Genomic DNA, 13,953 nt, shown 5'->3' with positions numbered 1-13,953 from the left:
GGAACAACGTTGCATAACGTATATCTGCATACAAGGTATGAAGCATCCAGGCTTTTTATCTTCTAAAATTAAAAGTTTAGTTTTAAACGTAAAGTTAACACAGCAGGCAGCCAGAGAAACATCTGTCACATTCAGGCGAGACAAAAAAAAAAGGAATCAACATTGGTGTCAAAGGAACAGCGCCGATATTTTTGCATTTCGTTTCCTTGTAATTTACTTCACGGTATTCACGGGTGAGGATAGATGTTCATACTGTATAAAAGTTCTAGCATATAGAAACCTTAACATTAGTTGTCACAATTGTTATTAAACGAACATGTGTCGGTGTAATCAATAAACTACATGTAAAACTAGTGAAGTGTACCACATATTATATTAGTCATTCCCATGAGGACAAAAAACTATAATCTATATCAACTTAAAAATAATAATAAGATTTTAAACAGAACTGTGCCTATAATGAAATATGATGAAGCCGTTTAAAAATAAGAATTTGTCTCATAAACAAGCATTCAATATCTAGCTGACAAATAACAAGAGAAGATAACTCAAACACAGCAGCTTACACAAACTTCGGCTATAAGCAGACAAATGTCATAAATTACAAGGACAAAAGTAATATATAAATCTTTACAGTTCATACTGGAACTCTGTAACGATAATCGAAATTTCCACATTACAAGCTCAATTTAGATGCAACACAAATAAATATAGCTTTACTAATTGTGTAATTTGTCTGCCTATCAGATTGTATTAAGGGCAACAGGAGGACGGTCGATTTACAGCATCAATATTGTATGTGTCGTATAGTTCAAGTTCCTCCATTGTTATTGACAGAACTATACTGTGGCTGGCGTCCTATTTTCTCTTACCTAATGCCTTTTCCCTTTTATTTTGAAAAATTCATAAACGGTCTAAAGTATATCAACTGCCAAAAAACACATAAGCAATCTGTAGATACAGTTATATTCTAAAAGAAGAACTGAATATTCTGTCTGTATAACCTGTTGTTCTGTTCATAGTTAATGATATTCATACTGGTAAAAGTTTAAAACTAGACCCTAACGAATGTTTTGGCGACGTTTTTAGCAGGTAGATTTTTTTTCTATTTCTTCCATGATTGATAATTTTTGCTTCCTCAACGGCAAGTGTTTCATGAATACTCATGAAAAGAAACTATTAACAAGTATGCAGACGGTACGATCATCTAGGTGTAACACATATGAACTATATATGGACAATGCCCCCTCCTTTGTCTGCTCTGCCATATGCATTAGTACAGTTCCACATATTTTAGAATTGACAAAAAGTGATGCTGGCATAAAACTTGAAGTTGTTACCCTGTCTGTAAGACACAAATGGTGTCACGAGCCTGGCCTTAAGAAGTTATAAATGTAACACTATGTATGATGATGTAACTGTAGGAGGAGATAGCCGGACAAACCATTATCTCTTTATGCAGCTTGTACCGAAAAAAATGTCCAACTACTAGTACCTTTTCAGAATATTTGAAAAAAGAAATCAAAATCCTGTGGCCATGAACACCTCCATAACTGTAGGAGATAGCCGGACAAAGCATGATCTCTTCATGCAGCTACTACCAAAGAAATCAAAATCCTGTGGTCAAGCACATTCATTATGTGTATGAACATCCTACAAAACATTAAAGTTGTACCTTCAAAACTGTAGGAGATAGCCAGACAAACAATGTACCCTAAACATGAAGGACAGGGGTGAATTAATATGCTCCCTATCCCTGACATTGAGGAAACTTGGAATGTAAGAGGAAGTTGCAAACATTTTGCCTTGCTACAGGCAATCTACTGATCTCTCAAAAAGCTTTTGCAAGTGTGACACTTTCTAAACGATGCATGGAATTGAATGTCCCCATTTTGAATGAACTTGGCTGCAAATGTAAGCATCCCATAGCCATACACAGACCCTAATTTCACAAGAGTTTTACAATTGGTCGGAATAATACCATAGAAACGATATTTCCATACCCTAACCTCCTTTGTTTTTGCTTAATGAAAACAATGCTAGAAGAAGTCCAATAATATGACAGAGTAAAGTGATTTTTTTCAGACAAGGTGAGAGAACAGGACATCACTTTCTTGTTGACATTATTCAATAATCAATATCTTATGTTTGGCTTCTCCATAATTTTGTTCTGTTATAAGGTTCCAGAGATGTGTGATGTGTGCATGAAACTCTAATCATTTGGGTTTATACTACAGCTGAGTGGCAAAATTGCATATGCTAAAGAAGTACTCGGTAAACTAATCAGCATGTTTATCCAATGCTATCAATTGACCAGTTGCTGCAACAAACTAAATGCTCTTATACAGGCAAATATAGAGTAGCTGATCAATGCTGTAGCAAACTTAATTCTCTTACTAACGAATACCAAGAAGCTATTCATATTTGGCAGTAAATATATATCACAAGTATACAATATTATAAATTTTATTCTTTTGATACAAAAATATTAAATCTCCACAAAATATAACATAAATGAGAATTCTTGAACACACATAAATGCCCACAATCATACAAAAATAAATGTATTTTTCATCCATGCTTTCAATGGGACTGATTCAGTATAAATAAATCTAATGCAGGAATTTGAAAACAAGGCCTAAATTAATATATTGTTTGTTTCCCCAATCCCTACCCTGCCCAGCCAGGTGTGGGTAGGTAGGTAGGGAAATAATTTTATTTTTTCCTAAAAGCTGGAACAATGCCGGTTGATCTGGTAAGCATGAAAATCGGAAATGAATAAAATAGTATTTGAATAAGTTTGGACAATAAAATTTTATGAGTAGGACCGATTTTTGCAGGGTCGGTCGGGATTGGGGAAACAAACAATATTTTATTTTAGGCCCAATTAAAGTGGGAGGTCTATAATGACTGGAATTTGACACCTAAATTTGGTATGTAAAAAATAACCTTAAATTTTTTGTAAGACTATTTAACCTTCAAAATCCTATACTTCCCCAGTATGCAAATTTCAGATAAATACTCTCCCCCCTCCTATAAATTAACTATCCTCCAATAATGTAGTGATCAAATTAAACAATGACTTACAGTCTTACTGTAGTCATATTTCAGCAATAAACCAAACATCCAACTTTACTAAATAAATAAGTGAATTTTAACATGTGAAAAACTCTCATACAATAATATACATAACTTGATAACAAAAACACTTTCTAAGACATACTCACAAGAAAACAGAACAAACAGTTAATATATATACTATAACAATAGGTACATAACAGAAAACAGATAACAGAAAGAAATCTTAGATTTAATAAAGATTTCTAAACCGGTTAAAAATGCAGATCTCAATAGGAAAAGTTTTCTTACAAGTTTCATCAGTATTTAAAATACAAGTCTTTTTGGAGTTTTTTTTACATATTTTCCCCTAAACATGCACAAGTGTAGCAAAAATACACATATATAATGCTGAATTTATAAAAGAAAATGAAGCAAACCACAAAAATGCCAGCGATTGACAACATTTCAATTAAAGAATGAAATTCAAATATATTTTAATTCAGCCATGGAAAAGTCAAGATTAGAAAGTCATGAAAGTCGGGAACTGGCACAGTTATATAAAAAAAATATAAAATGCATAAAAGTCATGTATAAATATAAATTATCAACAAAAATATGATAAGTTATGAAAATGATGAAATATTGATTCATGATTAGATGTGATAGACATGGAATGACCATTTAAAGTTTGACTAACATTTATTACCCATTTTAATATCATATTGATATGTCTGAGACGGAATCATTTTAGCTATAAAATAAAATAGCATTGCACATAATAATATGGCTTTCTTCAAACCAATGTCACATCTCTCCCCCTGACCAGAAATATTTGTCCCCAAATAAATCTGCAAATGAAGAGTGTAATGCTTCAAAAAAAGCAAACAATTTGGTTTTTCAAATAATGTTTAAACACATTGTAATGAGAATCATATCGAATGTTACCTTTTATCCAATTATCATGCATGACTTTTCAGACAAACTTAAATACAGACATCTCACATTGAGGCATATTATCATGTCAACCATACATTTCTGTCATAAAGACAATTCATACGATAAATAATCTATCGGAACAGTTATTATATGAACAATTATGCTTTTAAAAATTTTAATTCAAAATGTTTAGGAAACATCTAATTGACAAATGAAATAATAGTGTTTTCATTTTTTTTAAGATAGGGTTCCTCTGAGAAACATCCTCATGCATGCAATATTTGATAAAATCGTTGAAATAACAATTTTATATTAAAATCTATCCCATGACATCGCCAAAGTAGTTTTCTTTGGTTTATTTCAAATGAGACTATAAATTAGTTCCCTTGTTCTTTTCTAGTCATGATAGTGGGATAAACCAAAAATGAATTATTTTGAATTTGGAAGGAAAGATAAATATTTATGCTGAGCTGAAATCCATATCTGCCAAACAGATGTTTCCTAACTATTTGAGATATTTCATAATCATACTTTCTCAGTTATCAAATTTAAATAGAAACATTCCATTCATTCATTCATTCAATTTAGTGTGGATATGACCACATAAAAATACACCCTGCAACTTGGTTGCCATGACAGTGTTATTTGGCAGTATCGGTAGCACATTACTGTATTGTCAATATCACAACAATCACTGATTGTGTTGGCGTAGATTGTGGTGTAGCACTAGAGCACAACAACTCCCTCCCTGTCGTCTTTTTCGACTACCTCTTAAAGTCATGTGACTTGTAGCACTTTTACGTTTGTCAGAGTATTTTGATGGAGAGAATTCAAAGTCTGAATCACTTGTAGAGTCAGCACATAATGAGGGTAGATGTTCAAGTTTACACAAAGATGATGATTTTGGTATGACAGATGACGTGGACGGACAATCCTCTAGGGTCGAGGACATTGGCGAAGACGCCAATCCTGAGGTCAAATCTTTATCACAGGAGTAACCAGGAGTAACTAATGAAAATCCTGATGCAAGAGGTGATGTGTTCATAAATGAGATATTCAAGGTCATTGTTTTGACATTTTTACTGGCAGATGTTGGTTGGATAACAGACTCTTCCTCTGAGCATGAGGAAGCATCAAATCCTTCATCAAGCTTGCTGCAATCACTGAATTCTGAAAAAAAACCACAAAACTTATTTTAACTATATAATTTTAATAAACACTGTAGTCAATTCAATAATCACTATTTCACGATATACTTAGATCTCAACTTGTTTACTTAACAGTTTTCTTCCTATTTTAGCATGGAATTTTGTATGTATAGTAGTGTCTAACATGTGTTCTTAAATTTAAATACAGTTGTTGATTCGTATGCTTCAATGGTTTTTTTATTTACAAATCAATCTTTTTTATGAAATTGCTTTACAAAAAAAATCCATTTGCTCCATCATAATTGTAAGTCTCTCACTGAATCCAAATGTAAAAATATTACATGTCGAAGCAATACCTTGAAATACATTCTACAAAGATGCCTTTATTAATGTTTGAACCCTAATATTTTATGTTTTCTTACCTTCTTCCTCTATAAAAGACTCATCTGCATCTTCTTTGTCACCATCATAACCAGACAAAACAGAATCATGTGGTCGAACTCCTTCCATTGTCAAACTATTAAAAGTTCTTCTTTCTCTCATACGGGAATATGGTCTGTAATGAAAACATAAAACATAAAAGCCCATGTTTTAAAACTTCAAACTGAATCAAATTTCTAATGGTCTTCATTCTCTTCATTTCAAGCATAATCATGGTTTTTAACTTCAAAATCCATTATTACTTTACATTTTATGAGAATTTTCTGGTCGAACAACAAATTTTAAATGTTATTTTTAAATCTTCAGAATAATTTTATGACATTTAAGATATTTAAAAAAAAAATTGTTTATTCTTTTGTTTCAATTTAATTTTGAGGTCTTTTGTAAACTTTATATCTTATTTTTACTTACTTGTCATATTTCCTCTTCTTTCTGGAGGGTGATAAGATGAGTTCATCATCATTCTTGAACTTAACACGCACATCACATCCCTGAAGTATGTGTTCTGTTACACCTAACATTATGCACAATTCTTCATAACTCATTATCTGTAATTTAAATAAACTTTGGAATCAAGGAGAGACAACTCGTAAGTTATTACTGCTACAAATTCAATTATATTTTTTATGACATAAGGGAGACAACTGATATTTCAATTTGCTACTTCTAGCATTTGTAATATTCTCATTTTTCTAATGATTTTTAAAGGAATCATTTATTATTAACAACAGTTTTTTTGCATGTTTTAGAAAACATTTTTCGTGAATGGTATCGTTGAGGCATATTTGTTAAAGTGAAATATAATGGAGTTAATTTGAAAAATCTGCGAACAGTGTACACCATTGTCTTAATCTTGTAAAACCAATATTTATTCTGTGTAACCCGTAATACATTATAAACTAACACATGATAGTCAAGTCTTACCTGTATTTCACTGACTTTGTAGAACTTTTCTTCAGCATATCTAAGTTTAACTGACTGTAGTTTGACATCTCTATGATCCACAACTGATCCTTCCAAAAAGCTGAAATTGTAACAAAATGAGCATATTAATGACTTTTCTCCATCTTCAACTAGCATAATGTTATAGGTACACAGACAATGCTTTCAAAGCATAACGTTTTGATTTCATTATTAAATCCAAGTACAATATATTTGTGGATTCAATAGTTTGAAACACAAAATATTTTTTGAAAAAAATTGACAATCTTGTAGAAAAAATATAAACAAAAATTAAAGTTCTGATAGCAAAAATAAAACTTACCACTTTTCATGAAGATGGAATGCACATCTACTTATATCTTCTATCTTATATCCTGTAAATAAACTCATCTTTGATGGCCAAGCATTTTCTGAAAATAAATAAATAATAAACTTTTTATAACAGTAAAAGGGAGATAACTCTAAAATAAATTGCAACTTTTCAGAAAAATACTAATAAAATTAATACAGATGTTTTCCCTTCCTCACACTCATTTCTTAAAATTTCAATTTATTTATATTTGAAAAAAAAATGTCTTAGCATTAACAAACAAAGTATTTATGAATCATAAGCATCTTGTTAATACATACCATGCTTCATTAAGACACGAGCTAACAGCACACAACTTGCAGCAATCTCTGCAGGGCTATATTGTCCCATCTCAGCCTGAAGAAGGCAAAGTTCACAGATGTATTCAGCTAAGTAACATGACTTCTTATCCAGATCACAGAGTATACAAAATATCTCGACCAAATCAATGCTAGTGATTGTCCTAATGTTGCCCTTCAAGGTAGCAGCTATCTCTCCCATCATTCTGACAATATCTTCATACTTGTATGTACTGTCTGTCAGCCATGCTGCCTCTCTAATTGTGATAATATCTTTGCCTAAATATCTGAAAAAATAAATTTAAACATTAATTTCATATATCAAACATTTCAACTATGGGGTTTTCTATTTTGTGACCTTAAATTATTGAAACCATAAGAAAATACATCATTTTCAATTCACGTTTGTTTTATTTCAATTTTAATTTGTTCAATTAGAAAATCAATTTGCCAACTTCTATTGAAGGCTTATATATTATCATCAGCAACATCAAAGACATCAAAATGTATGGTTACCTTCTTTAGAACGACACAAAAAACAACATTATTATGTTCCATGCATTGACTTAATTTATTTTTTACTCACCTTGAACAAAGAAGCATAGCAGCTACTCCTAATAATTGAAGTTTGGATCGAGATGTCTTGTGAACTTTTAAAAATCTATCCACCATACTAACAGCTACATGCAGTGTATGACTAGAAAAATCTTTCATCCCTGCTACTTCTACTAACCAGTCAACAAGAATGTATCTGAAATAATTGGAAAAAAAAACAAAGTTAATAGGGAATTTATACATGAATATATGATTGCAATGTGGAAAACAAGTTCTAGAATACACATATATATATGTTACATTTCTAATCATAATATTTTGATACATGCATGCAATAAAATTTGAAAAAACATAAAAGATAATTACAGTTTCACTCTCAAATTGACATCAAACTATGATGTTACCAAGTAGATTTTTTTCAGTTATGGTTTTTAACATGGATATAGTTAGTTTGAAATTTATGTGTTAAACAAAGAACTTTTTTTATTCAATGTTTATTCCTGCAGTGTTGTTTGATTTGATATCAAGAAATGATTATAGTAAACATTAAAATCAAGACTAGCATAATGTCTGGCAGATTTTAAAACTTACCTCATAGATTGTGTTAATTCCTGTGATGTTTGAAAGCAGTCTTGAGTGTTTGTTGGTGATGTTGTTTGTACCAAATCTTTTACAAAGATAGCTGCCTGGTGTTGAGATAAACCTCCATATTTCCCATGTGCGTAGTATTTACAGAGAGTAAGTTTAGCTTCAAGATAGCCTAAAGAAGTCAAATCCCTCAGTTCTCGTATACTTGTTAATTCTGTTCCTTTGTCCATTACCTATGAATTAAAATCAAGATAGATAAAAATCATCATGGAAAAATAATAAATAAAAAAGTATGCATTCTTTTTAAAACTTTCGAAAAGAGATAATAAATCATTAACTCAAAATCAAGTTCATGGGTTTTTCATTCTGATCATTTACAGTTATTTCATTTTTTTGAATAAAATATATTTCAGCATAAATATCATTTTACAATTCAATTGACGGACTGTTAGAAGCAGTCTGCACAGAAAACTTTTTCATATACTAGTCCGGAAACTAATTATCAAAATTTGTCCCTTTATGACTGTAAAATTTTTAAAATTTTCACTAGTCCGAATCAATATTTACTTGTCTGGGGCATCAGACTAGTGGCTAACCGTGCAGACTGTAGAAGTAATGTTTATTTTGATTTCTCTAAGTCTTTGTTTGTATTTACCATTTTATCATATTTCTGTTGCCAGAACATAAATGCTGCCACGCCTGATCCAAGTTCAGCGCCATCCTTCAGATACTGGCATATCTCTGTTTTATCTTCTGATTCCAGTAACATTAATGTCCTAGCTACACATACATGGATATTTTTGTCTTTTGTCTGAAATAATCAATATTCAATGTTAAAGGTTATTGATTCAATTGTGTCATTTGATTTATATTCAAAAGGCACATTCAGTGCTGATACAGTGATATTGTGGGCTTTTTTCAAAACTACCTCTACCCTTTTTTATTGGGAAAATATCTGTAATTTTCATCAAATTGGGAAATTTAGAATAAACCATAAATTTGACTGAAACTTCAATTTACAGACCCCCTTTCAAGAGTCAAACCCTGCTTTGAAATAAGACCCCTTTTTGTCAGTAATGATACATAAATAGACCCTCAAATCTGAACATATAGTCATTTTAGGCATGAAAAATGTATAAATGAGTGTTTTTCAGTTTGTATTCATGCACAATTACTACTGAGATTGCACTGATTGGGGAAAAAGTTGTCTTTTTGGGAATAATTTTAAGCCATTTTTTTTTCAAATTGGGATTCTTCTCCAGGGGAAAAAGCCTTTATTCTCCACTAATTTAAGGCAAACAATATCACTGTGATAAAATAAATCTTTTACAAGAATAATTTTGTAGAAAGATACTACCTCATTGACAATTATCGTAAATCAACATTCATTCATATTTGACTTATTTCCCCTTTTGTGTCATTAACTCATGAAAAATAAAATGCAAACATCAGATTTTCCAAAATTAAAGCAAGCTGATTATAATGTCCATCATACTTTTCCCCATACTTAAAAATAGTTTGAAAGGTGTTTCACAATAATTAAACCTTATGGACCTGTAAACACCTCAGACAATTGTCATGAAAATTTCAGTTAATCCTCTGGTCAATTTTGGTCGCAAGATTTTTTTTAGTAATGCGCTGCTGGTATTATCATTCCTACCGTTTTAATAAAATCTTTCATGTATTTGAAGACACATTCTTTGCAGCAAGCACCATTAACAGACCATGGCGGTCGTATAAACAGCCATGTAAAAGGATCTGTGTTTGGACTTAGTCCTTCAATTCTACAAAATATATCTGCTGCCTTCTCTCCATTGTTGATGGTCTTCTTTCCTTCCAAATCGGTAGGTACTGAAACAAAAAATTAAATCATTTATATTTAAGCTTTCAAAGTATTATTTCATTATCTTTTACTATTAGCACAAAAAAAAATTAATTGATTTCTTGATTTGGAATTGTTCTTAAAACCAGAACAGAACGGTATGGTATTTTTGGTCTGAGGAAACAAGTGAGGAGGCAAAACTAAAAATTATGTGTTGATTGTTATTAACCTAAACTATAATATTTATTTCTTTAGTCTTTCAAACCCTCCGTGCATATTTCTTAATTATAGCTTGTACATAAAAACAGCTTTACCATGTTGCTTTTTTTTTTTTTTTTTTTTATCTAATCATGAATTATTTGTTTGATTGATTTAAGTTACATTTTCTTTTCATCTATTCATTTTCTTTTGTCAAAATTCTGTTTGTTATAACAAAAAAATATAAATGAACCTGCTATTTTACGTCATACATTGTACAAGTTTTTGTCAGAAGAAATTAACACCTTTATATAAAATCAACAAAGGGAAGACAAATTTACATGTTCATTTCACACCTCATGTCTTGCGTAAACAAAAAGGATAAATATATAAATAACTATGCGATAAAAAGGTCTACTTACATCCTTCATTATAGAGGTAGGCAATGGCCATTTTGATCAATGCTTCAAGATTTCCCAAATCTCCAGCTCTGAAAAAGAAACGAGGGTTTAATATATATACAGAGAATCACTACAGCATAATTATTTCAATAGAATAAAACTAAATTATGAAATCTTTTTTGTAAGTCACAGTTCTTTGTAAGATGTGGCTTCTGCAAACAAATAGCAGAACTTGAAACATCAAAATTTCTTTCTGTTAATCTATGTTACATATATCATGAAATGTGTATTCATATGCATACTCTGTCATTTCAACCAGAGTATTGGGGAATGAAACAACATCATCATGTGTAGGTGTAAAAATAACTAATTGCATTGCAAGTTTTCATCATGACAGTTGCTGATGCAGTGTTTGCACTCAAATTATAAACTAGTTCAATGATACTTACTTCTCAAAATGTGGAATGTTTTTCAGTGACGGCCATTCATCTTGAAAACTTGTGGAATTCCAGATCACAGAACTGTTTTCTATTAAATCTTTAAAGTATGGGTGAACCTGGGGAAAGAAAACACTAGTTATTTCAGAACTACTTAAATTGTTATTTGTTTCATGTGAATTAATACAAAAGTATTGAGTCAATGTAAGCAAAATTCTATGCATTCTTACAAAATGATATGAAATTGAAAAATAAATAATAAAAATATTTTGAAAAATTTAAATTAACTCTTAATTAACCAAAGTTTTGTGACATGTATCTGAGATGAAGCAGACTATTTGTTGTTGTACATAAAATTAAATCACAATATTATAAAAATATACTTTACTTACAGCTCTCAAATTAAGAACATCTCTGATGTGTAATCCTTTAATAATATACAGCAAAAGTTCTTCAGGTAAATTCCATATTGTCATCTGACTCCGTGTTCTTGGACGAAGATGCATGTGGACTGGGATAAATGTGTTTGGAGACTTTTGAAATTTGCTGAGTGCATTTAGAACTGTAAAAAAATAATGAGCATACATGTAAATTGGTTACAACGGAAAAAAATGCATGCATGTAATTTAAGTATTAAGTGATTTTGCTGTAAAAAATAAACATTCATAGAATTCTAAAACTTTAAAATTTAATTTTAGCACTTGAATTACAAATGTACAGTAAACATTTGATGCATTTTCATAATTTTACAATGTTGCTATATTTTGATTATGAATTATAAAAGTACTTACGAATTTTTACAAACATGGTTTTCATATAAGGAATGTCAGTTGTGATAAAGTTCAAATAAGTTCCACATCAAGTATAAGTTATGCAAAATTATCATGAATGTTGAAAGTTTATTTTTGTCATTGAAACATCGATACCGTGAACCTACCATTTATTTTTAGTAACAAGCAGGGTGTCCCCGCTTTTGATTGGTTGTCAATGTAAACAAGCCGGCACTTGCAAAGGTCGATAACCAATGAGCGATTTGAAAATAAACGTGTTTCAATGACACTAATGAATGCTATTCATAATTTATTTAGCACAAGTCTAAACATATTCATCGTCGTATACACCTGTTATCAACTAATAATTAGATAGGTAAAAGTGTTTGATACATGTGATAACAAGAAATCAATAAAACAATAAAATTGTTCGATGAATATCAAACATGTTTATCATTTGGTCTTCGACAGTTCGACTGGACTGGAGACAGTGGATGTCAGTTCACAGTTTTCGTCACTAAATATTCTATATTCTTGCAAATGGCACGTCAAATATGTTACAATGACCGTCAATCACTTTGTTTACCATTTAAATTTACGATACTCATATTTGGATCACAAGCTGGACCCTTCCTGCATTTGACTGCTTGATGAGTAAACAGAATGCACTCGTCTTTGATGGACTATTGTGATTACTTAAATCTTTATATATCATTATATGGATACGAAGAAACATTTCATTACGCGAAAAAAAATGGATTTTATTATTTTTATCGTGAAAGTTGTAGAGTTCAAATGTTATGATGCATTTTCAGTAACATCGTTTATAACAAGATTAATTTTTGAAACACGCCTTGTAGAAACCGTTATTGAATAGCACATTTAATTCTTCTTTTCCAAAAAAATCTATTTTCTTATGTTGTTATTACTTTCCATTGACAAACTTTCAAAAATTTAAACCGCCCATAATATTTGCCCTGTTATGACCTTTCACTTTCTTTTCTTTAATTTTTATAAATGGCATTTTATATTGAACATGTAACTTACCTTTCATTACTCTGAATTGCTATAAATTTCATAAATTTAGGCATAAATACGTTATCCAAAAGTTTAAACTCCGAAAAAGTGATGCACCCTATCTTGTCAAAATTAAACACCAACAATCCGAATATACTCGACGCTGATTGGTCGAAATTGCTACACTCGTTTACAAACGAGAGGAAATGGGCTTTCCCCGCCTTTGTGATGTTCATTCAAATATTTAAAAATTGGACACGTGTGTACACAACAGCATCCTCACCGCATACAGTCGAATTAAATCTTTTTATTGCAATTTACTCATAATTTGTTCTAAGAATTTAATTCTTTATATGAAAAATGTATATTGACATTGAAATCTCTGATGTTGATAAAGAAAATTTAAGATGCTTTATTATTTTTTTAAATAGGTCACAATCGGGAATCAGATAATTTTTAAACTACAATTTAAGGGGGGTCATTTAAAAAAAGAAGAAGAGAATTTAGACATTAACAATTATTTACTTGTTGTTGAGAATCAAAGAAAATTTGTAATGGGCTACATCAAGTTAGATCTAGAAGACATCTGATATTTATGTGAAAATGAAATTATTATCTTTATCGTCATATATATATATTTTTAATATTGAAATAAAAATTCGATTGTTATTTTCATAGTTGAATTTAAAATATAAGGACGCAGATTTAGACATATGTTATTGGTGGCAAGTTAACGGAAGATATACTGGTCAGTCTTAACGGAACATATGTAACTGTCCATAATTACATAATATGTCAGCAGATTTCATTTGTGTGAAACGTGTATAAATCCGTCTTTCCCTTAGGGTCAGTTCAATAACTGTAATTCTATATTGTAAATGTATGATCAAATAATGTTTTAACAGCAATCAACGACTGCCTTCGGGTAGCGGCAAAAATAAATGTGTCAAACCAAACACTTACGATTGGAAAATAAATTACCCATGTTTG

General features: G+C 30.6%; 1 protein-coding gene across 2 annotated transcripts; it reads right to left on the bottom strand.

The window, feature by feature from the left end:
• Nucleotides 1–2,450: 2,450 nt before the first annotated feature.
• LOC143045239 (cyclin-F-like) lies at nt 2,451–13,140 on the bottom strand. Of its 2 annotated transcripts, none has more exons than XM_076217604.1 (14): nt 12,994–13,140; nt 11,569–11,738; nt 11,189–11,295; nt 10,761–10,828; nt 9,979–10,169; nt 8,974–9,129; nt 8,322–8,551; nt 7,762–7,926; nt 7,158–7,462; nt 6,850–6,937; nt 6,510–6,609; nt 5,997–6,133; nt 5,567–5,700; nt 2,451–5,166 (listed from the first exon to the last, which is right to left on the bottom strand). In XM_076217604.1, exons 1-14 carry the CDS (start codon nt 12,998–13,000, stop codon nt 4,688–4,690), a joined length of 2,337 nt encoding a protein of 778 aa, XP_076073719.1. In that variant the 5' UTR covers nt 13,001–13,140; the 3' UTR covers nt 2,451–4,687. The 2 variants fall into 2 exon arrangements, with proteins under 2 accessions (XP_076073719.1, XP_076073718.1); XM_076217603.1 differs by lacking the exon at nt 12,994–13,140 and adding an exon at nt 11,968–12,105.
• Nucleotides 13,141–13,953: the final 813 nt, after the last annotated feature.

This window comes from Mytilus galloprovincialis, chromosome 9 (genome assembly GCF_965363235.1).
Source record: "Mytilus galloprovincialis chromosome 9, xbMytGall1.hap1.1, whole genome shotgun sequence".
Classification (NCBI taxonomy): Eukaryota; Metazoa; Mollusca; class Bivalvia; order Mytilida; family Mytilidae; genus Mytilus; species Mytilus galloprovincialis.
Note: the sequence above shows the minus strand (reverse complement) of the source record. Positions and strands in the feature narration are given on the sequence as shown.